Raw genomic sequence first — 24557 nt, 5'->3', positions numbered from 1 at the left:
AAATTCTGTAGAAGGCAAGATAGAACATCAGAGTTGAGTTGAATGTCAGTTACGCATGCTAGTTTCCATTCAAGTACAAATATCTGTTTAAATTTATACAATACAACTGGGTCTAGTTTCATCTTTTTTTAAAAAATTAACATTTTATTTATTTTATCATTTGTTTTTAATGAAAGAAAGATGCAAAGAGAAAGATACAGATAGAGAGACCTGAGCACTGCTCACCTCTGGCTTATGGGGATGGGATCTAGAATCTCAGAGCACTAACCATAAAAACCTTTTGCATGGGAGTAGGGCGGTAGCGCAGCGGGTTAAGCACAGGTGGCTCAAAGCGCAAGGACCAGTGTAAGGATCTTAGTTCGAGCCCCCGGCTCCCGGCCTGCAGGGGAGTCGTTTCACAGGCGGTGAAGCAGGTCTGCAGGTGTCTTTCTCTCCCCCTTGCTTCCTTCCCCTCCTCTCTCCATTTCTCTCTGTCCTAACAATGATGACATCATCAACAACAACAATAATAACTACAACAATAAAACAACAAGGGCAACAAAAGGGAATGAATAAATAAATAAATTTTTTTTTTTAAAAAAAAACCTTTTGCATAAGCACTGTGTTGTCTCCTCAGCCCCTACTTTCATCTTAAAAGAAAAGAAAATATCACTCAATAGATGTGAAAAAAATGATTGAAAAATTCAAAGTATGCTTTACTTGAACAATCACAAAAAGTCAAGGTTCACATGCCAATATTGTTCTTGCTTTGTTTGCCTTTTTTTCCTTTGTTTTGTCATTGCTATTGGTTATTTATTGCTTTGTTATTGTGTGTGTGTCTGTGTGTGTGTGTGTGTGTGTGTGTTTCTATCTTCTTAAAATGAAAACTCAAAAACAGTAGGTCATATTGTATAACTTTAAATTCAGGTATGTCTGTTCCCCTCCTCATACGTAATGGTTGCCACCACCTCTGTGGCTAACATTCAAGAATTTTTTTCTGTCCATAATACCAATTATTAACTGAAATAACTGTGTAAAAATGAATAGTTTAAATAACAGTTATTTAGAAAGTATATTGTAGGACTGGGTTGTGATGCAGCTGGTAAAGTGTGCATATTACAGTGCACAAGGACCCAAGTTCAAGCCCCTGTTCCTCACCTGCAAGGGGGAAAAGATTTATGAATGGTGAAGCAGTGCTGCAGGTCTCTCTCTCTCTCTCTCTCTCTCTCTCTTTCCCTCCTTCCACCTTTCCCCTTTCCCTCTCCCTCTTCTTCTCCCTTTCCCTCTCCCTCTCTATTTTTTTCCTTCTTAGTTTCTCTCTGTCTGCATCCAAAAATAAGAAATAATTCATTAAAAGGCAGTGTATTTTTTTCTCTCATCTAAGAAAGGCTGGAGGCAGGCACTGCAGACCTATAACTATGTCTCTGTGTTCATCAGAGACTCCAGTCTTTCAGTCTTTTTTTCTTCATCATTCAAGTGATGCAATAGCATCTTCAAAATCGCCTCGTAGTTATAGTGTGGTAACTAGTCTGAGCTAGTGTGTCAGTATTCCAGCCAATCTGAGGTTACAGTCTCAGTCCTCAGCACAACCATAAGCCGGAGCTGAGCAGTACTCTGGTGGTAAAAAGAAATTCAGTATTCCAGCCAAGAAGGAAGAACTAGAGAATATGTCTGTCAGAGCTCAGCTATCAACACAACATCTAATGACTGGCTCTATCTGAGGCGGTGGATTATAAGATGGATATTTTGACACTTCTTTTTTTTTAATTTTTGTTTATTTATTCCCTTTTGTTGCCTTTGTTTTTATTGTTAATATTGTTGTTGTCATTGTTGGATAGGACAGAGAGAAATTGAGAGAGGAGAGGAAGACAAAGAGGAGGAGAGAAAGATAGACACCTGCAGACCTGATTCATTGTGAAGTGACTCCCTTGCGGGTGGGGAGCTGGGGGCTAGAGCAGGGATTCTTATGCTGGTTCTTGCACTTTGCGCCACGTGTGCTTAACCCGCTGTGCTACCGCCTGACTCCCATTTTGACACTTCTAAACAGGTATTCTGTTGTAATAATAATAATAATGGCAGAAAGGATATGAATAGGCACTAGAATTTAGTACAACATATAAGTCTCTCACACACAGTTTGAATCTGTTAAGTAATTGGAATACAAAGCCACATAGCTTTTTTTTTTTCTTCCAGGGTTATCACTGGGGTACTGTGCCTGCACTACAAATCCACCACTCCTGGAGGCCATTTTTTCCCATTTTTGCTGTCCTTGTTGTTGTTATTATTGTTATTGCTGTTATTGTTGGATAGGACAGAGAAATCTAGAGAGGAGGGGAAGACAGAGAGGGGGTGAGAAAGATAGACACCAACAGACCTGCTTCACCACCTGTGAAGCGACTCCCCTGCAAGTGGGGAACTGGGGGCTCAAACCAAGATCCTTACACGGGTCCATGCACTTCATGCCTTGTGCGCTTAACCCGACGCACTACCACCCAGCCCTCCTTTTTTTTTTTCTTTTTTGTCATCAGAGTTGTACTTGGGGCTCCATGTCTGCACAACTACATTACTTTTGATGGGCACATATTTTTTATTATTATTCAGAGGGTAAGAGTCAAGAAGAGAGAGAAAGACAGACAGAGACACCACAACACTGCTCCAGCACTCATGAAACTTCCCTATGCAGGTGGTGTCCAGGGGCATATGGTCAAGTGTATGCTGTACTGGGGGAGCCAGCTCCCAAGCTCTACCACAATCATTTTGACTTTATCTACCCCATTCATGAGATTTTAGTAAGACCAAAGACAAAGGATCAAATCTAGGACTTATTTCCCTAATAAAAAGGCAAGTTCATTTCTGGTCTCTCTCTCTCTCTCTCTCTCTCTCTCTCTCTCAGCAGATAATGATCTACAAGACAGCTATTGTCATATGAGTAGACTGTCTTTGTTTATTTTCGTATTGCCAGCAGGGTTATTGCTTGGGCATGGTACCTTCATGAGAAATTCACTGCTCACTGAAGCCATTTTTTTCCTCCTTTTCTTTTTATTTGATAGGACTGACAGAAATTAAGAGGGAAAGAGGAGAGAGAGAGAGAGAGAGAGAGAGAGAGAGAGGGAGACTTGCAGCACTCCTTCTTCACTGCTTGTGAAATGTCCTCCCTGCAAGTGGGAACCGGAAGCTTAAATCTGGACCTGAGTAGAATTTATCTCCCCGTGACTGACATCTGCCCACAACTAACTTATGAAGTTCTCCTTCACCGTCAGCAAGTTCTTTCTTATCATAACTTCTCATAAAAGCAATTACTTCTTCTATGAAGGTTGTCTTTGGGAAGTGGCAGGTTGGACACACAGAACTTTGGTAGTGGCTACAGTGTGGCAGTGTACCCTACAACCTTATAATCTTGTGAACCAGTATAAATCCTACATTTAAAAAAGTTAAAAAATAATTTGCTTCCTGCGACGCTCACAGTGTACACTAGCAGGGACACTACCCCCCAGGAGCTTACCAGAATAGAGATGCACCTCAAGTCTGAGAAATCAGTTTTCAGAAATCAGAAATGTGCCTGAAAACTTGAGTTTGTGAAGTCACGAATGCTCTCAGATCTCCTAAGAGCCAAACTCAGTGCTAGTCGGGTCTGATTGTATATTAGGAACTCTCACAACTTAGAGTGTGGATGTAACTCCATGTTCTGAGATGATTTCTGTGAAACTCTGGAGTGCCCCAGGGACAGAATGAGCACCAAACTGTGCATTTACCAATCTGTTCCTAACTGAACCATCACATAGCAGACAGATTCTTTTGCCCTAATATCTTGGCCTGGATTCCTTTCTCCAAAGAACACCCTCTCCTAAATAGGTGGAAGACTTCAGCTGACTCCCTACATTCCTTTTTCTTTTCTTTTCTTTTCCTTTTTTTTTTTTTTCCTCCAGGGTTATCGCTGGGGCTCGGTACCTGCACTATGAATCCACTGCTTCTGGAAGCCATCTTTTTTCTGTTGTTGTTGCTGTTATCACTGTTGTTTCTGTTGCTGTTACTGTTGCTGCTGCTTCTGTTGGATACAACAGAGAGAAATTGAGAGAGAAAGGCAAGACAGAGAGGGGAAGAGAAAGATAGATACCTGAAGGATCTGCTTCACTGCTTGCAAAGCCACCCCCCTGCAGGTGGGGAGCCAGGGACTCAAACCAGGATCCTTGTGCCAATCCTGTGCTTTCACACTGTGTGATTAACCCAGTGTGCTACCACCCAGCTCCTTCTACATTCATTTTCCTGATGGAACTGTCCTAACTACCAGACTCCTTAACTCTTCTTAAATAGTCCTCACTGATTTTTAATCCATGAAGCCAAAAATGGTAAGAATGTGTAACTACCCAAAACTTGACCTGGACTTTATTTGCTTTGTCAAATATAAACAAACTTGAATGATGACCAGAAAAATGATGAGATACTTGCCTGAGAGAGAGAGGGAAAGAGAGAGTGTGTATCCTTTCTCTCAAGATTCCAGAAAGTTTTTCCCTCCCTACAGAGTCTACACCTGGATAGTGAGTGCTGCTTGTTTTCCTTTTCTTAAGGGAATTCAATGAAGTATGTACATAAAACCATGCTGCCATGAAAAAGGAACTTGTTGCTGAATCCCACTGCGGACTTAGCATCTTTCAGGCCCCCCTTACCATGGCAATAATTGCTTCTAGGTACAAGGGCCAAGCTAAAACAGAAGCACATAAAGTATTTCTAGCAGCGATGGAAAGGTGGGAGCCAGGAAGCCTAATATGCAAGGTCTAGTTGGGTGTAATGGCAGTCCCAAGTGAACTGAATGGATAAAAAGGTCATTTTATTTGACAAGACATAGGTTTTTTAACCTTTAGAAGAGCAACTTCAGCAAAAAAATAGGGCCAGAAGCCAAATTGAAGTGATGTAAAGAAAGAAGAAAAAGCAGAGGAAAATCAGGCAGCTGATAACAACATTCATTTCAGACATTTGTGGAGGAAGAAGTTCAGATATAACAGAATCAGGTGACATTTTTGTAAGATAAAAGAGAACTACTAAATATTTTGAAAGAAAAATAGTTTATGAAAAAGGAAATATTTTCAGAGGAACTCAAAGGAGCAAAATAATGGCCTTTGAAAACTATCAAGATTAGCAAGGTAAGGAAAATTACCTTATCCTCAGACACATAGAAAATGAGTGACATGCATGTGGCGCAAAGCATAAAGACTGGCATAAGGATCCCGGTTTGAGCCCCCGACTCCCCACCGGCAGGGGAGTCACTTCATAGGAGGTGAAGCGGTTCTGCAGGAGTCTATCTTTCTCTCCCCCTCTCTGTCTTTCCCTCCTCTCTCCATTTCTCTCTGTCCTATCCAACAACAACGACTACAACAGGAAAACAACAGGGCAACAAAAGGGCATAAATAAAATAAATAAATATTAAAAAAGAAAGAAAATGAGTGACATGATAAATATAGAAAGATCATATGCTGTGTCTTTGGATATATGACCTGCCTCACTTTAATAACCTTACATTCAAAGAAATAATAACTAAGAGTTCAGAATATGTTGAGCTATAACTGGGATTTTCACTGAGTCCTATCATGTTTATTGCAGGCAAAGCTTATGGAAACAGTCTATTCGTATAGTCTCTTCACCTGACAGGATGGAAAACTGTGAAGCCCAAACTGATTTGTCAAGATGAGTTGAAAAGAATATAGTAACTGTTAGGACTTGGTATTATCTATAGGAATCCCTAAAGATGATGAGCTAGAGAAAAAAGGAGGCAGCAGCTGGGCCTGTGTTTTCTCCCCTGAAAAAAGCCAGCCCTAAGAACAACTATTGCTACTGAGAGTTAGATCTGCTACAACAGAAATGCAAATGTTCCTCTGAGAACCATAGTGAATCTACTCTAACTAGGAGTATGTTGATCTGTTTGGAATACTTAAAACTACAGGAGCTGCTTTCCTAACCTAGAGCCATCTTCCAGAAATCACCCAACTGAATTCCGTCTCTGGAGTTATCTCAGAACTGGGCCACGGTATCATTAATCTCATTCTGACACCTGTTCAAGGAGACAGAATCTACTGCGCACAGCTTCTACCATATTTCACTAGGTGGAGCTGTCAAATATAACCCTTGAGCAAACGAGATGACCCATAGAAGCCCCATTTAATCAGAGTGAATTCCAAAGACACATGCACACAGAGGCACGCTGATCTTTCTTCCTCTGTGGTTCTCCTGAGAGCTGCACCTTTATATATTCACATACAACTCCATCTGCGGTAAGGGGTGACAGTCTACTAAGGTCGTGTAACAGTCACTGAATGACAGAGGCAGTGTGCACAGTACAAAGGACTCCAGACATTGTCATTTGTAAATGTCTCTTTTTTCACTCCATTATTGCCTGTGACCGCTCCTTATTGAGAAGCAGAAGAGGGCCAGGGAGATAGCATAATGAATATGCACACAGACTCTCATGCCTGACTCCAGAGTCCCAGGTTCAATCCTCTGCATAATCCCTACCATAAACCAGAGCTGAGCAGTGCTTTGGTAATAAATAAATAAATAAATAAATAAATAAATAAATAAATAAATACAGAGGGACAGTGGATAGATATGTGAATATTTGTTCTGTGTGGCTAAACTTGGGGCTCAAAACATAATCATTCTTCCACCTGTAGCCTTCCACCGGGCATTCTGAGAATTTCAGTTCTAAGAAAATTTGAAGTTGGATGCATGTCCATTGGCATGCTAGATTGAAAGGCACAGGAGCAGAAATGTCTTTTCATGGAAAACGCATTTAAAAAGTTACTAAGCAGGGCCAGGTGGTGGTGCACCTGGTTGAGTGCACATGTTAAATGCACAAGAACTCAGGTTCAAAGCCCCACTTTCCACCTACAGTGGGGAAGCTTCATGAGTGATGAAGCAGGCTTGCAGGTATCTCTCTCTTCCTCTCTACCTCTCCCTTCCCCTGTCCAATTCTGGCTGTCTCCATCCAATAAATAAAGAAAGGTAAATTTTTTAAGTCACTAAGTTTTACTAAGCTAGGAAAAAGATTCAGAATGAGTTGTGATGATAAGAATAGTGAAATGGGAAAGTGAAGTCAATGTCTCAAGAGGCAAACAAAGTATTAAATAGAAGAAACAAACCAGGCTAGACTGGGTGGAGATAAGCAGAAGTCACTGGCCCAAACCCTGCTTCTCTCCCACTACCTTTACCAGACTTCATTGAAAGGCTCAGAAATGGAGGAGGCAGAGTGAGCTATAATGCAGATTATTTTTAAGTGCCCACAGACACAGAGGTGTACAATCACCCCAAATCTTAACTGCCACATTGTGACACCATCATAAACCAACTCTTTGTCATAGCCAGGAGGTAATACAATGACTAAAGTGCTGGACTTTTGTGCTTGGGGTCCTGAACAGGATCCCCAACATGTATTTGTGACAAAGTAGTGCTTTGAGTCTTTCTCTCATTAATAAATAAATATTTAAAAGTTCCTTATAAGGTTGGGGAGGTAGCACAATGGTTATGTGCCAGTCCCTGTTCAGGGCGCCATTTGCTGGGCTAGCTTCACGGGCGGGAGACAGACGACCAGGGACTCATGGCTGAGCTGGGAACACAGTTCAATCTTTATTGACGAGCGGGGATGCAGTTCAACAATTCAATCTCTTCTAATCTCTCTTCATTAGAAAGGCCTGTCTTTTATGTCTCCTGAGGTGGAAGTGTCAGGAAGAGGAAGTACATAGGATGGGGGTGGGGAGAAGGAAAATAGCGCGAACCAGTGGGGATTAAACCAGTGAAAACAATGATGATGTAAACAGACCACATCATAATACAAGTGAAACTAATGTGATGATCAAAACAGAAGGTCTTATAAGCAGAATTTAGAAGCATACCAACTGTTATGTAAAAGGACTTTCATGTCCAAGGCACCAAAGGCCCAGATTCAATCCCCAGTGCCACCATAAACCAGACCTGAGCCATGCTCTGGTATAAATAAATAAATATAAAATTCCCAATCCCCTAAACTCTTTATCTCCAAACTATACTTATGCTAATCTCACAGATTTTCAAATTCTGTTTAGTTTACATGTAGGATTATAAAACGGGTAAAAACTAGGTAAAAGTTTTCTTTACAGAAGCATTTTCCATAATGAACTCCTAACAATCAGACACTGCAACTCTACTAAACCATTTGCATCATCTGTCTGAAGAATTACTGATTTTCACAGTGAAAAACTCATAGGTAGAAGGATCTACTTAGATAATAGCTTCATTTAAATGTAGTTCTTATTCCAAAATAACTTGCCACTGAATATGCACTGAGAACACTGTTCTCTGTGAATTAGAATCGTGTTTTCAAGGTTTAATGAAAATGTTCATTTTTAAAGTTCTATTTATTTGCTTTTATGGGAAAAATAAAGGCCAAAAAAATCACTGATCTGCCCTATTATAGTGTCAGGGATAGGACCTGGGGCCTCAGGCATGTCAGGAATGAAAGTCTTGTGTTCAAACACTGAGCTTACTCCTCAGCCTCAGAGTGACATTTGTGTCCTCTTTGACATTGCTGAGCTGGTGAAGCTGTTTGCATTACAAAAGCCTGTCATTAGAAGGCTTATCTCCTTTGGAAGAAGCCAGCAAGCCATTTTCTTTCCATTTTGACTGCTTCCCACACCCCAAATGGCAATAAATCTCCAAAACCAGTATAAATATAAGGCTGTTGCTGTTGCACATTTTTATGGTTATCGTGGAGAAAAAAGTGATTTCCATATTCATTGGTACATTTGGTGCTCAGGGTACCAGTGGGATTCTTGAGACATTGAAGCAAATGTCTTCAAATAATTTCAGGATTCACTTGGCATAGGATGCTTCCATAAATTGATAAAACTCTTAAGTCTGGACTCATGAAGGAAAAGTATGAGCAGCTTGATTGGGAACAGCAGATTAGCAGTTACTAGTGTTCACACTCTCCCCAGAGTGACACAAATAAATAGGAAGCCAGTTCCTCCTAGGACTCCATCCCCTGAGAATGCTAAGATCCTAGACTTGTGCTGGGCACTCAGGAGAAAACAGATGGTCATCGGTTACAGTTGTAAGAAAAGACCCTTTGGGGAACCATAGAAATAGAAATATTCTGACAAAGTACTGCAAGATGAGATGGTCCACCTGCTGCCTCTTCTTCAGTCTTGAACTTTTTGATAAAACCCTAGAAAGGGTCGCTATACCTGTTACCCAGTCCGAAATGAGGGTCTGCTATTGCCCAAAGCCAAACCCTGGCCTCTTCCAGAAGCAGGAGTCAAAAGAGTCCCAGACTATGAAGTGCTTATTAGGTACCTAAGTATACTGTTGTCTGCTCTCTTGACATGGCAAGAGAGCATACTAAATTCAGGCTTGCTAGGAGAGTTGGAATATTACCGTTCCTCATGGAAATCACTCTATTAATTTAGTATTGAGGTTGAAAAAATCGTTACTCCCTATTATATCTACTCTTGCAAATGAAGGAATCAGTATACATTCAGGAAAACGTATAGCTATTTTTAATATACTTCAAATATTTGTTTTTATTTTTATCAAACACTGGCCCAGAAAATGATGTAGTGGATAAAGCTTTGGACTCTCAAAGTGAGGTCCTAAATTTTATGTCCAGCATGGGATGTGACAGTGATACTCTGGTGTCCTGTCCTGTCTGTCTATCTGTCTGTCTGTCATCTCGATCTCCATCTCTACCTCCTCCTCTATATCTCTATTTTTCTTTGTTCGTTGTCTCCAGGGTTACCATTGGAGCTAGGTGCCTGCACTATGAATCCACTACTCCAGGCAGCCATATTTATTCCACTGTTATTGTTGCTGCTGTCATTATTGTTGGATAAGACAGAGGGAAATGGAGAGAGGAGGGAAAGACAGAGAGGGAGAGAGAGAAATATAGACACCTGCAGACCTGCTTCACCACTTGTGAAGAGACCCCTGTAGGTGGGGAGCCAGGGCTCCAACGGGGATCCTTGCGCTGATACTTGTACTTTGCACTCTGTGTGCTTTATCCAGTGTGCCACCGCGCAGCCCCCTATCTGTACCTTTCTGTCTCCACCTGTCTCTCATAAATAAATCTTTTAAAAAGTCAACCAATAACTCATAGGTGGAAATATCTGAATATATCATATCTTTATACTTTTTTTAGTTTCCTAAGAAGGCATGATCATAGGTTTGTTCTTATTTATTTATTTATTTGGGATAGAGACAGAAAGAAATTGAGAGGAGAAAGCAAGAGAGAGAGGGAGTGAGAAAGAGAGACACTGCAGCACTGCTTCATCACTCGTGAAGCTTTCCCCATGCAGGTGGTTACTAAGGACTTGACCTCAGTTGCTTGTGCACTGTAACGTGTATGCTCAACTGGTGCATCCCCTCCCAGCCTTGTTTTGATCTTGTGCTTATTTCATGGTTCAGATAGTATCCAAGAAGAGCAGGAAAGAAGATCTATAGAATTTACCAGCAAGACAGCAGTTTCTGAGGCACCTACACAGAGCTGGTGTTTGCTTTGCCTAAGTAACATGGTGACCTACATGGCAATTTCAGGGTTGCTGATGTGTTGAAATCCTGAAAGCCATCCATTTCATTTCAGCCACAGTGTTTTCACTACTTTGCTTCAGAACGCAGTGCTTCTCATTACTTATTTATTGAAAAAAAAAATTTAATGAGTATCTTCCTTGTCTAAGACTTAAGTGCCCCAGAAATGTAAAGTTGAGCTATGAAAAGTTTCTCAACTTGGAAGACACTGGTGGTGGAGAGGGATTCAAATATATGGACATAATCATGTGATCAGAGTCATATGCAAGCAAGATGGGACAGTTACAGTGGAGGAGAAAAGCAACGATTCTTCCTTAAGGAAACGAGACAGAATCTCAGAGGAAAAGTCCTTTACTTCAGCTGTCTCAGACACCTACTGGCAAGATAAGAAATGCACACAGAGTTATGACACAAAGCAGTGCTGGGGAGTACTGTTCAAGATTTGAGAAGAAAATGCTGAGATAGTTCAGTCTAGAAGAGTACCCACAGGCAGTCTCAGAGAGACAGTTACATCAGAGCTTAACGAAGGACAGGGTTTGTGACAGCAGAGATGTGAGAACAGGTCAGGAATTTCTGGGCAAGGAAAGAATGGGTGTGCTCAGTCAATGGAAATACTTATAATAATGGAGGACTGTGAAGGATAAATTGTGGAAGCTTGGTAGAATCAAGATTGTACAGGTCGTCAAAGTAAATTTTAAAATGTGTGTGTCATTTGAACACTGTGACTGCTTTACAGTGAGCCACTGAAGTCTGAGACTGACCGCCACAGGACTGGAGGAAATATCCGTGCGATGAGGTCTTTCTCCCTCTGTCTCTGGCTCGCTCTTTTTTGACCAGAAAACATTGGCCTGGAGTGGTGAGACCCCAGCTATAACAACAACAAAATGCATTTGTGCCTGTATAGGTGGAACACTTTTTGTTCTCTTGTACCACAAATTGTGAATCTTGATTTCAAGTAAAGTGTATGCCCAACAAAATACATATACAGTGTAAGGAGCCCATCTTTAAAAATAAACTCTGGGGACTGGGTGGAGACACTCAGTAGAATGCACCTGTCACCATGCTCAAGAATCCATGTTCAAACCCCCTACCCCCACCTGTTTGGGAGAAGCTTCAAAAGCAGAAAGGCAGGTCTGCAGGTGTCTTTTTCTCTCCCTGCCTTCCACTCCCCCTCTCAATTTCTCTCTGCCCTGTCAAGTAAAATAAAAATAAAAGGGGAAAAAATGCCACCAGGAGTAGTGCCTGCATGGAGCCCTACTGATAAACTTAGTGGTAAAATAGCTACATAAATTCAGTAAGAGATTGACATTGGGCAATACAGTGGTTCACCCAGCTGAGCTCACACATCAGCACATACAAGGACCTGGGCTTGACCTCTGCTTCACCAGCCGCAAGGTTGGGGGTTAGAAAGGAACTGTGTGAGCAGTGAAGCTCTCTAACACCTCAAATTATGAATCTTGATTTCAAGTAAAGTTTATTCCCAACAAAATACATACCCATTATGAGATGTGTATTTTATTTTTGCTTTGTCTTTCTAGTTCACCCTACCCTCTCGAATTCTTTCTATCCTATCAAATAAAATAAAAATAGGGGGGGAGTGAAATAATGACCACCAGGAGTGGTCAGGTTAATTATGTAGGCACAGAGCCCCAGAGATAACCATTGTGGCAAGAAAAATAAAATAAAATAAAATAAAAATAAACTTAAGGGGTTGGCTGTTGGCATAGTCCATAGAAAGCACACATTGTCATGCATATAGGCCCAGGCTCAAGCCTCTCTCCCCTACGCTGAGGGAGCAGTCTCAGGATTAGTGGAACAAGGCTGCAGATGTCACTCCTTCCCTCCTTTCATCTCTCCCTCTCTACCTTTTATCCTCTATAGAAAGAAAAAAAAAAGGTCACTGGGAATGATAAAGTCATGCAGACACCAAGCCCTAGTGACAACTGATAGTTAAAGAATAGTATTAATCAATTAACCAGTTAATTAATCAAAAACTTCTTGGGCTTATATCTTACTCTATCTACTATGCCATTTTTTAATTTTCTTTTTGGTAAAATTCTATTAAAAAATCACTGTCATTCCATTTTCCCTTCAACCTACTCTGATCAGATTTTTGAGCCTAATCTCTATCCAAACAACAGCCATCAGTGTTACCCATATGCTCAACATTGCCAAACCTCTTGGTCAATACTCAGAGCTCATTGTCCTTGACTTGTCAGGGGTCTTTGACACAACTGATTGCTTTCACTTTTTTTTTTATTACTCTACCTCTCTGTTTAATCCTTTTTAAAAAGTCTCTACCCTATGACCCGCAATCCCTCTCCTGGGAATATATCCTAAGGAACTCAACACATCCATCCAAAAAGATCTATGTACACATATGTTCTTGGCAGCACAATTTGTAATAGCCAAAACCTGGAAGCAACCCAGGTGTCCAACAACAGATGAGTGGCTGAGCAAGTTGTGGTCTATATACATAATGGAATAGTACTCATCTGTAAAAAATGGTGACTTCACCATTTTCAGCCGATCTTGGATAGACCTTGAAAAAATCATGTTGAGTGAAATAAGTCAGAAACAGAAGGATAAATATGGGATGATCTCACTCTCAGGCAGAAGTTGAAAAACAAGATCAGAAAAGAAAACACAAGCAGAACCTGAAATGGAATTGGCATATTGCACCAAAGTAAAAGACTCTGGGGTGGGTGGGTGGGGAAAATACAGGTCCATGAAGGATGATAAATGACATAGTGGGGGTTGTATTGTTATATGGGAAACTGGGGAATGTTATGCATGTACAAACTATTGTATTTACTGTTGAATGTAAAACATTAATTCCCCAATAAAGAAATAAATTTTAAAAAATAAATTTAAAAAAAGTCTCTTTTAATGGCTTCTTGATTTCTCTTCAATCCCTAAGTATCATAATGTCCCAGAATTTCATCTCTTTCTTCTCTACACTCACTTCCTTAAGTGATCCAGAAACCTTTAATTTAGTGACACCTTAGTGTCAGAAAACTTTTAACTGCCAGTGGCAGATACACTGATAGCCTCCAAATCACTGAACAATTGCTCAATTGCCCCCATCCTACTCCCAACAAAGAGAAAGCTTTCTTCCTCTTGCTATAAGAGGAGGTCATTCTTTCCCTTCAGAAGTATGACCCAAGTACAGAGTCTGTAAGAGCCCATGGGACTTGGGGAATGCACTACATGAAGTTCACGCTGCTTCTTGTGCTATATGAGTAATGAAGTCCTTTGTTACTGTCCTAGCATCCAGAAAGCATCAGTAGGCTAATTTGGTCACTTATAGTAGAGTAAAACAGTTCTTAACATTAGGTAGCTGCAACATAGTACCTTAGCCCAATTACATACAGAATATTTTTGCTCTCAGATGTTGAATTTAACCACTTTCTTAAGGATAAACCTCTGCTCAGAGAGAACCCTGTCAGTCTCTGTCTGTCTCTCATGGCTTTGACTAAGACATTTTATAGTTATTTCAAATTTGAAGGGGGAAAATTGGCTAACAAAGAAACCTCACGGGTTTAAATAGAGAAGCTTCTTTTTTTCCTTAAGGATTCTCTTAAGCCTTAAGGCTTAAATGCCAATGTGAAAGCTGGAAATTTAAGGAAGTAGTTGAGTAGTTATTTTCATTTAAGGATGCTTCTGACTTCCCTCAAACACACCCCCTCCCCAATTCTTTCACCCTAAGGCTAGGCCCAAATGAGCTCTCCTCTCCAAATTCCCTGGTAAGATTTTTTTATCCTTCTGTCTCACCTAAAAGCTATCCCTTAAGATACTCACACTTTCTTAGGTAACTCATTTCTTTGATTCACTCTTAGTAAGATCACACTGAGCAGCACTTACTGCCAGTGGTTGTCATGCTAGCATCTGCCTGTGTGAAACTTAATCCCTTCAATCCCTGTACAAGGCCTGCAGGCCAAAGTAAATCAATCTCATATAAAAATCCTACTTGCAAAAAAACAAAAACAAATCAATTTCAAATACAAAAAGTGGTGCTGGTAACTAGTTTTATGCCATTTGCTTTGATTTAAGATATTGAAAAGATGGAATTTATGCAATCAAAATTTACAACATAGAGGAAGAATTTTTATGTAACTAAAATGAGTCTTTCAAATTTTTAATAAAAAAAAATGAAGTAATCAGAATTGTCATTCCAGCATTATTTATTGTGTGCATGTTTGCTGCTGGTAAGAATTTAATTTATGACATTTCTTAGAGATAAGCAGAAAACCACAGGGACTATTTATACTCGTATAAATTCTTGGAAACCAAGAATTAAACAATAGTCAGACATCTAGAAATTGGTGACTAACATGATGTCTAAAAAGGTTCTCATGAAAATAGCATTATTAATTAATTAGCAGTTGGTTAATCATAATAGCAAAAGCAATTTTGAGAATAAATATTTTATCACTGTGCCCATCAGTAAAGCAAAAGTAAAAGGATCTATTTTAATTAATTCTCTGTTATAATATAGAGATCATGACTGACAAATTCCATCTAAGAAGATAGAGAATAGATCGCTATTACTAGTATATCATGTCTTCCCTTACTGCTTTCAGCTAGTGGTAGTATATGTTTCAATTACTAACCAAAATCCCTTTCTTTTTATCTGTCAAGATACTATTAAGGTCCATTAGAGAACAATTGGATCTGACAACTTTTCTGTTGCTAGATGTTGTTCTGCTCACTTAGAAATGAGCTTGCTCACATTTTAGTATTAAAATTTTTTTCACTAAAAATGGAAGGATAAGGTGTTGTCACTCTGATTAAAAACCTAATACTATTTTCTGTCACTCAAAAGATTCACTTAGCAAAGGTAAAATAATGGTTTGAACAGTTCTCCTTAGCACATGCACAATGAATCTTGCAGAAAACATAGCTAACTCAATTTTTTAGCATAAGTCATCACCCAAAAACTATATAAACATGAAATGCAAAATAAGTCCTTTAAGCAAAAAATATATATATATATGAAGTTATTCAGATGAGCTTGCTCTCTTTTGCCTTTATAAAAGTGCATGTCTCAGGGCCAGTTAGTTACACACAGGGTTGAGCCGCACTTTACGTTGCTCAAGGGCCTGGGTTTGAGCCCCTGCTCCCCACCTCTCAGGGGGACACTTCACAAGCAGTGAAGCAGGTCTGCAGGTGTCTATCTTTCTCCCTCCCTGTCTCCCCTCCCCTTTCAATTTCTCTCTGTCCTATTAAATAAAGTGGGGGGGAAAGTGGGGCAGGGTGTTGGAAATGGCCACCAGGAGCAGTGGATTCAGTGTCAGCACCAAGCCCCAGTGATAACCCTGGAGAAAAGAAAGGAAGAGAGAAAGAAAGAAAGAAAGAGAGAGAGAGAAAGAGAAAGAAAGATAGGAAGGAGATAAAAGAAATATAAATTTGGCAAATATATGTATCTGATAATAATTATGCTTGTAAAATAAAGTTTTTATTAGTTAAGGAAATGATAGACCTCTCATGTTTTTAAGTATTTTTTTTATATTTTGTTTAATTCATTTATAAAATAAAAAACAAAATATCGACAAAACCATAGAATAAAAGGTGTAAAATTCCACACATTTCCCACCACCAGAGTTCCATATCCCATCTCCTCCATTGGAAGCTTTCCTATTGTTTATCTCTCTGAGATATGGACCCAGAATCATTATGGGGTGAAGAAGGTGGAAGGTCTGGCTTCTGTAATTGCTTCTTCACTGAACATGGGTGTTGACAGGTGGATCCATACTCCCAGCCTGTTTCTACCTTTCCCTAATGAGACATGGGTCCAGAAAGATGGGATTCCAGGGTAGATTGGTGAGGTCATCTGCCCAGGGAAGTCAGGTTGGCGTCATGGTAACATCTGGAACTTGGTTGCTGAAAAAACATTAAGATATAAAGAAGAATGTATTAATAATCTGGAACCTAAAGGCATAAATATAGTAGGTGAGATTTGGGGCCTTCATTTTGGAAAAAGTTAGTAGATCTATTTTAGGTATATTCCAAGGGGCTCATGACTTTACTAATTTTTGCCTGAGCCCCATAGCTAACATGCAAATGGGCCACAGGTATTATCTGGGGAGATGGTGTCAGGGTTGGGAATAGGACTAGAAAACTGGGTCAGGGAAGAGAGTGGCTTGCAATTCTGGGAAAAGTATATGAATACCTTTAACTAAACCCCATCGATTTGATCTGGGGCCTATATTCAGTGCAGAACCCTGTGAAATATTATTTATTGTTTGCTTATTTACTAATAGAGAAATCAAGAAGGGAGGGAAAGATAGAAAGGGATAAACAAAGGATATCTTCAGCACTGCTTCACCACTTGTGAAGTACCCCTCTTTCTGCACCAGGGGCTTAAACCTGGGTCCTTGCATGTTGTAACATGTACAGTCAACTAGATGTGCCATCGCCTGTCCCCTTGGGAAATCGGATGAGATAGGTGTGTATAGACTTGGTGTAATATCATCAAAAAGAAAATTTATTCTTTGACACACTGCATCTTAAGGTACACTGTGTACCCTCAGTTCATCTTGCCTTTTGGATCACAGATCAATGGAGACTTACCACTGTGATATTAGATATTAAAGATACATAACATTTTCTTCACTTAAGAACTTTTCTCCATAGCTTGAGCCTGGTTTTAATGTGTAGAAATACAGTGAAGGAAGGGATTCGTAGCAATTTCCCCTTTCCTCACTCCACTTCTCTGTCAACTGCTGCCTACTTTTTGGAGTTAATTGCAGGGTTAAAGTGGGAGGAGGAATCATGGGACAAGAGATAAGGAACAAAGTCTTACATGACGTGCTTAGTTCCACTCTAGCAGGAAGTGTTCTTTGGATGTAAAATATTCCAGTGTGAATGTTTCCTTTCATGGGTTGCTTTTATGGATTCTTCAGAAACTTATCCTTCTAGGTTTTTTTTTTTGTTTTTTTTTTTACCAACATGTTTCTCTAGCTGATCAGTCTCTCTAGCCATATAACATTCTATCCAAAGTGCTACCCCCTTTTTTCTTCCACTAGGGTTATTGCATGGTCTCCAGCATCTACACTAAGACACCACCTCTCTCAGTGGCTATTCTTCTTTATTTTCTTACAGAGAAATAGAAACAGAGAAGGGGAAGGGGCAGAGGAAGGGGGAGAGAGAGAGAGACCTGCAGCACTGCTTCATCACTTGTAAAGCTTTTCCCCTGAAAGTGGGAACCTGCAATCCTCACACATGGTAATATGCATGTTCCACCAGTCCCCACTAGTGTTATGTTTCTGAGGTCATCCGCACTTTGTAGGGAGACTTCTTGGGTGGTGCCCTACTCCAGAACAGCACGGCCAGCAACCTCAAGAGGGCTTTAGCTCCTATGCTAAGGGCACACATAACGCAGCCCTGCCCTATCACACCATCATACCCGCCCAGTCCTAGCCACACCGCGACACCAAAATCTCCTCTTGACACAAATCTTCACCATTTGACTCTTCCAAATGTGAGTAATAGGTGAAATAATCACTGCTGTGAAGTACATTCAGAGTTTAAAAGAGAAGTTTATTAACACGTTTAATAATAGCCATACTATGGGTGCAGACCTTTAGAATAAACAGCCAATCCACCTGTTTAAAAGCCCAAGTTCAGGGGGTCGGGCGGTGGCGCAGTGGGTTAAGCGCACGTCGCGCAAAGCGCAGGGACCGGCGTAAGGATCCCGGTTCGAGCCCCCAGCTCCCCACCTGCAGGGGAGTTGCTTCACGGGCGGTGAAGCAGGTCTGCAGGTGTCTATCTTTCTCTCCCCCTCTCTCTCTGTCTTCCCCTCCTCTCTCCATTTCTCTCTGTCCTATCCAACAACAAAGCAACGTCAACAATGGCAATAATAACCGCAACGAGGCTGCAACAACTAGGGCAACAAAAAGGGGAAAAAAATGGCCTCCAGGAGCAGTGGATTCATGGTGCAGGCACCAAGCCCAGCAATAACCCTGGAGGAGAAAAGAAAAGCCCAAGTTCAGTCTCAGTTCACACCAGTAAATTACCCATAGGTCCAGAAGGTGGACCAGTAGATCAGAAAGTAACCATTTTGGTTAGTTTCCAACATTTTCAGTGAACTGGAAGAGGTTAATTTCTTAATTCTTAGCTAGTGATAAATAAGAAGCATCATTTATAAATTCAAAGTGATTGCTTGCTTTTACAAAGTCGATGCAGTCAGAACTGTATACAAGTTGTAAGGGTAAAAGATTTTTTTTTAACCCTTGTACCCTGAGAAGTCCACCCTACAGATGTGAAAGTGCAGTCAGCTCCTTATCTCCTACAGCCTTCTTCTGGCAGCTTGTGAACATAGGCCTGATCAGATTCAGATTGTGAACTTTACAGACATTTTCTTTACTTTTCACCACAGGGTTCTTTATATTTGCATCATTGTCTTGCTAACCTCAGCCCCTGAGGTCATCCCCTCTGGTCAGAAAGACTTTTCCACAAAAGCGAAACGTACCATTTTCTTTTTATTATTCCCTACACACAATACCTCTGCTAGCCTCAGCTTAACAAGTAGCTTGCCAAGCTCCTCCAGCGGTTTTCTGAAGTAGCCCCTGCTTGGTGTGAGATATTGAAAAAACCCTCACAGGGTGATAGGACCTTACAGCACTTGGAGAACTGTCTGGTAGACTTCACACCCACCTTTCACTTAGCAATCTCTTCATCTTAGTCTAGAGAATCTTGAAGTAGATGAGAAATTCAGGGTCCTAATCTATTTGGATTGTTGAAAACACCAGATATATTGTTTTCTGCATTGGAACCTCTCAGTCTTTCACAATGGAATATCAGAAAATTTTCCTTCCCAAATGTTATTTTATTATGTGAGGGAAGTGGAACAGACAGATTTTAACAATGATGAGAAAGACTGAAGAGAGATGATAAATGCTGTTGAGCAGTGTTTCTACTTTTCTTCAAAGTCTACTGCATAATTTTAAACTAGACTAGATTCAATAACAATATCACCCTCTAGGAATTACAGTAACTCTGGCTCTAAAGACTAAAATTATCTTTTTGTGTAAGTGCATACAACAAGATGATAGAAAACTTACATTCTGGGTTACATCTAGTCTGCAAACCACTGGTATCCACAATATGAATTATTTTTTTCTATTTTTTGTTTGTGAGTAATGATCTTAAAGTTCGGTAATGTATTTTTACAGTATAATTCACAAATTAACTTATGGTTTAAGTAGAACTTAGATTGTTGGACCATTTAAAATAATTAAGTAGATTGCTATTTAATTTACAATTATCACATTGTTATTCTTCTTGTGGCTATTAAAAACTAAAATGGACTGGGAACAGAGCATAACAGTTGCACATCAGACTTTCATGCCTGAGGCCCCTAGGTCCCAGGTTCAGTCCCCAGCCCCACCATAAACCAATGTTGAGCAATGCTCTAGTCCTTCTCTGTCTCTCTCATTAAGACAAAATAAATACTAAAAATATGTTTTAAATTAAGATAGTTATAGTTATAATGAGTGCTGATGTAATTTGTTTTAGAGTCAAAACGTAAAGTTACATGCTCTGAATAAATATTTGGCAATTTTTGTTAGTACCTGAGTAGTATTAATATTTGGTTATTGTAAAATATAAGAACTGAAAATCTCAAATCAAAAAATTGTCATTCCTGCAAACTTTTTTAGAATACTACCGAAGATAAATAAAATTAAAATGACTCCTTAAAATTGTAAACTGATGAAACACAACTTTATTCCTAGTACAAATTCATAGCTGTAACTACCATAAAATGTTCATCTCTGCCTGCCTACTGAACTGCACAGGTTTTATATTTCAATCACAGACATTTGGCATAAATTCTTAAAGTATGTTTGTTTTCCTTTCCAGTTGGTTGGCTTTGTGTATGCCTGTTATGTGATCAGTATGTTCATGGAAGAAGAGGATACCTGTAAGTACTGTTCCATCAATCTGTTGGTTTATCTGGCATGGAATATACTGCAAAAACAAATCTAACAGTGCAATGAAATCTCTCACATTTAGAATACAAAATGATTAAGTAGTATAGCAAAATTACAATCAGGCGTTTACGAGATACACTTCACAAACAAAATGACATTAAGTATTAAAAAAAAAAAAATCTCACGCTAATTAACGGGAGGATGCCCAGAAACACAGACACCTGCTGACTGGCATCATATTATGTCTTAGTAACGAACTTGTCAACAGAGATTGAAACTATGCTACCAGCAATTTAGGAACTGTTTTGTCCTTCACTAATGGTAAGTATATTTGCTACAGAAATTTGGAATTTAACTGTTTGTAACAACATCGATATAGCACACTATAGCAAGTCAATATATAAACTATATGAAATTCTCAGAAAAAGTAAATAACCCTGAAAATGACAACCTTAAGGAATGTGTTGGATTATAAAGATTGGAACCTACATTGTGGGTTATTAGTTCATCAGAGAGGATGAGCTGTGACAGTTCTGTACTGGCTTACATCGGTGTTAAGAATCACACATTTTTCTGGGTACTGTTGGGAGGAGTGAGCATAGAACTTTGGTAGTTGATGTGGTGTAGAAATACTGTCTTGTAATTTTACTGTCATGTAAACCAATATTAAATTACTGAGAAATATATATATATATATACCTAGGGCATTGAGAAGAAAGAAATGGTGACAAACAAACTTAAATTGAAAAGTATATTTACAGTATTGTCATTTCATTATCTTAGTAATTTGTATTTAAAGATTCTCCAGATTCAAAAAGTGGACTTGACAACAAACTTAGTGTTTTAGGAGGTAAATAGAATATTGAACCTGAAGGATCACGACTCATCTCTCTAATTTTTTTTTTTAATTTTATAAGATTGTAACCTAAGATATAGAAACATAAAAAAAATTGACCAAGGAGAAAAAGAAGGACACTTAAAATTTTTAAATTCACATAAGTTTTTTAAATTTATGTGAATTTAAAAAAAAAGTAACTGGCAACATTCATCCAGTAGGGAACATGTCTTCACTATGTGTGAGGTCCGGGGTTTGATTCCTGACAACATAGGGCAATACATGGACGGAGTCCAGGGGAGCTTCTTGGATATTGCTCTGGTATCGGTCCTCATTCTCTCAGTTAGTCTCTCCTTTTCAACTTTCTCTAAAAACAGAAGAAAGAGAAAAGTCACTCAGGGAGTACCACTAAGTAGTAATATGCATGTCTGTTGCCCCACCCAGTACCAGCTGAAGGGAAAAAAGAAAAGTGCTACTGAAAAAAAAAAAAGCTAAGGAGTTAAGATTGATGTTTATTACTTAACCTGAAGTTAAGTGGGTTTGAAACTTACCCACATAACTAAATAACTGGTGTTTATTGGCCATTTGTTTGTATATAAGGCACTTGTTGGGACAACATTGTTTGTTGTTGGTTTATGTACTAGTAGAGAATGTGCTGATAACTTGAATTATAACATTATAGGCAAATAAATCCATTGGAGCATCTTAAATCTGTGGTTATAACATGGTAATTAGTCTCTGCTTATAAGTTGAGATCATTGTCTACGTAGCCATTATTACTTCTCTATAAAGCACAACTCCAAAGGGATGTAATTTAGAGAACATTATTTGTAATGTGGATAAACAAATACTTTTAAAAAAAATGGATATCTTTGTAAATCCCGGCTTAACACCTTAGAAAATAGTGTGAATGTGTGTGGCACTGGGACCTTATGCATGTGCAGTGCCACTGCTTTCCGTCAAAAGGAGAGGGGAAGAGATCACAGCGCCAGCCCACCATCTGTGCCCTGATGTTCATTTGTGACATCAGGGCTCAAACTCAGGGCCTGATACATGGTAAGGCCCATACTTTCACAAGTTGACTATCTCCAGGCTGCCTAGGAAGTACATTTGAAAATGTACCAAGAGTCTTTCTTCTTTACTTTCTCTTTCTCTTTCTTTCTTTCTTTCTTTCTTTCTTTCTTTCTTTCTTTCTTTCTTTCTTTCTTGTTTTCATTTATTTATTAGATAAAGACAGAGGAAATTGAGAGGGATGGGGAAGATTGAGAAGGAGAGAGAAAGAGAGATGCCTACAGCACTGCTTCACTACTTGTGAAGCTTTCCCCCTGCAGATGGGCACTAGAGGCTTGAACCCAATTCCCTGTAGATGTTCATTCAACTAGTTGTGCATTGCTTGCTCCCCAGGTCATTTTTGCTTTTCCTCTTCACTAAACTGATTGTAATATGCTAACATTTGGCCCTAACTTCACTGAACTAGTTGTAGTGATGGCATTTAGACCGAAATAGTACATTTAAATGTAGTATAGGCACTACACTAAATGTAGTGTAGGCATTTAGACCTAAATTTTTGAAACTAAAGTTATAGGCCCCTAGGAACATACCTAAAACAAACTTCCTAGCCACTTTCCACCCTAGTCATACCTTTTGTATTCTTACCTTTTAGTTTCCTGTTTAATAAACATTTTGTCCTGCTTTATACCTTATTGCCTCTTGGCCAGCACGTTGCAGATGCTACTATGATTCCATCCTGACCTCTTTGGGCAGATGACCTCACCAATGCTTCCCCAGAACCCCACCTCTCCAGAGCCCTGCCCTACTAGAGAAAGATAGAAACAGGTTGGGGATATGGATCAACCTGCCAACATCCATGGCCATCAGAGAAGCAATTACAAAAGCCAGCAATCACGTTTTCTGCACCCCAAAAAGAATTTTGGTCCATACTCTCAGAGAGGTAATTAATAGGGGAAGATAACCAGAGAACCCTGAACTACAGTTCCACCAGGACTCAAAATATCTGACACCAGAAATATTGTTTTGATACTACCACTAAAAGGGAGGTGAATTTGGAAAACACCGAAAGAAGTCAGGTACTGTTTCTTTTATCTGAGAGAGAAGAGGGAAAAAGGAATAATGCTTGGAAGTAATAATAGGTATAGGTGTGACTTTAAAAGAGAGTAAAGGCAGGTCTGTAGAAAACATTATATATATATGTATATATATATGACATATATATATATGACATATATATATATATATATATATATGATGTATATACATAGTGGCAGATATAAAGTCAAACCTTATCTGTGACACAGATGGAGGGAATGGGGACACAGACCTTTGGTGTTGGAAACAATGTGGAATTATACCCCTATTATCTTATAATCTTGTAAATAAATATTAAATAGCATACAGGGAGTTGGGCGGTAGCACAGCGGGTTAAGCACAGGTGGCACAAAGCACAAGGACCAGCATAAGGATCCCGGTTCCAGTCCCCAGCTCCCCACCTGCAGGGGAATCGCTTCACCGGCGATGAAGCAGGTCTGCAGGTGTCTGTCTTTCTCTCCCCCTCTCTGTCTTCCCCTTCTCTCTCCATTTCTCTCTGTCCTATCCAACAACGACGACATCACTAACAATAACTACAACAATAAAAAAAAAAACAAGGGCAACAAAAAGGGAATAAATAAATACATGTTAAAATAAATAAATAACATACAAAATTATTTTTTAAAAAAGATCATTTACAATATAGTAATCTTTGCTTGAGTTTGACAGCTAACATGGAGGTGGACTACAAATATTGTCTGGGAAGATGGTGTCAGAGGTCAGAACAGAACTACAAAGCCAGATTAGGGCAGAAAATAGCTCCAAAATTTAAAGAAAATACATAATTACAATTGATTATTTACCACATAAATCTGATCGAGGGTGCATATGTATTTATATTTAGCACAGAAGCCTGTATGACTTCCAAGTCCCTGTCAAGCTGAACTCACAGTCTATGATCACAGCTGGAAACATTCTAGGCTGCACTTATTTCAGGACCAGTCTTCGTGGAGTGGTGGAGTAAGATGACCCAGCCCCTCTCCCTCGGAGAGTGGGGCAGTTCCTACCACTGCTAGTTTATAGCAAGAGCAAGGTCCTAGAAAGGCCCACAGGAGGGCTTATGATGGTGTTCCTGGTGAAAGTGACCAGTGATGGTAGAGGCAGAGATCTGTTAGAGGGCAAGGTCCATAGTATCTATGGGGGAACAAAGATTCCCT

At 39.5% G+C, this 24557-nt stretch overlaps 1 protein-coding gene across 1 annotated transcript in view; it reads left to right on the top strand.

The window, feature by feature from the left end:
• Positions 1-24557, top strand: part of NKAIN3 (sodium/potassium transporting ATPase interacting 3) — a 185950-nt gene that overhangs the window by 126207 nt on the left and 35186 nt on the right. The window contains exon 4 of the mRNA XM_060202332.1: positions 20389-20449. Coding sequence (XP_060058315.1) covers positions 20389-20449 — 61 coding nt within the window. The remainder of the gene's footprint in view (positions 1-20388; positions 20450-24557) is intronic.

Source organism: Erinaceus europaeus, chromosome 1, assembly GCF_950295315.1.
Source record: "Erinaceus europaeus chromosome 1, mEriEur2.1, whole genome shotgun sequence".
Classification (NCBI taxonomy): domain Eukaryota; kingdom Metazoa; phylum Chordata; class Mammalia; order Eulipotyphla; family Erinaceidae; genus Erinaceus; species Erinaceus europaeus.
Note: the sequence above shows the minus strand (reverse complement) of the source record. Positions and strands in the feature narration are given on the sequence as shown.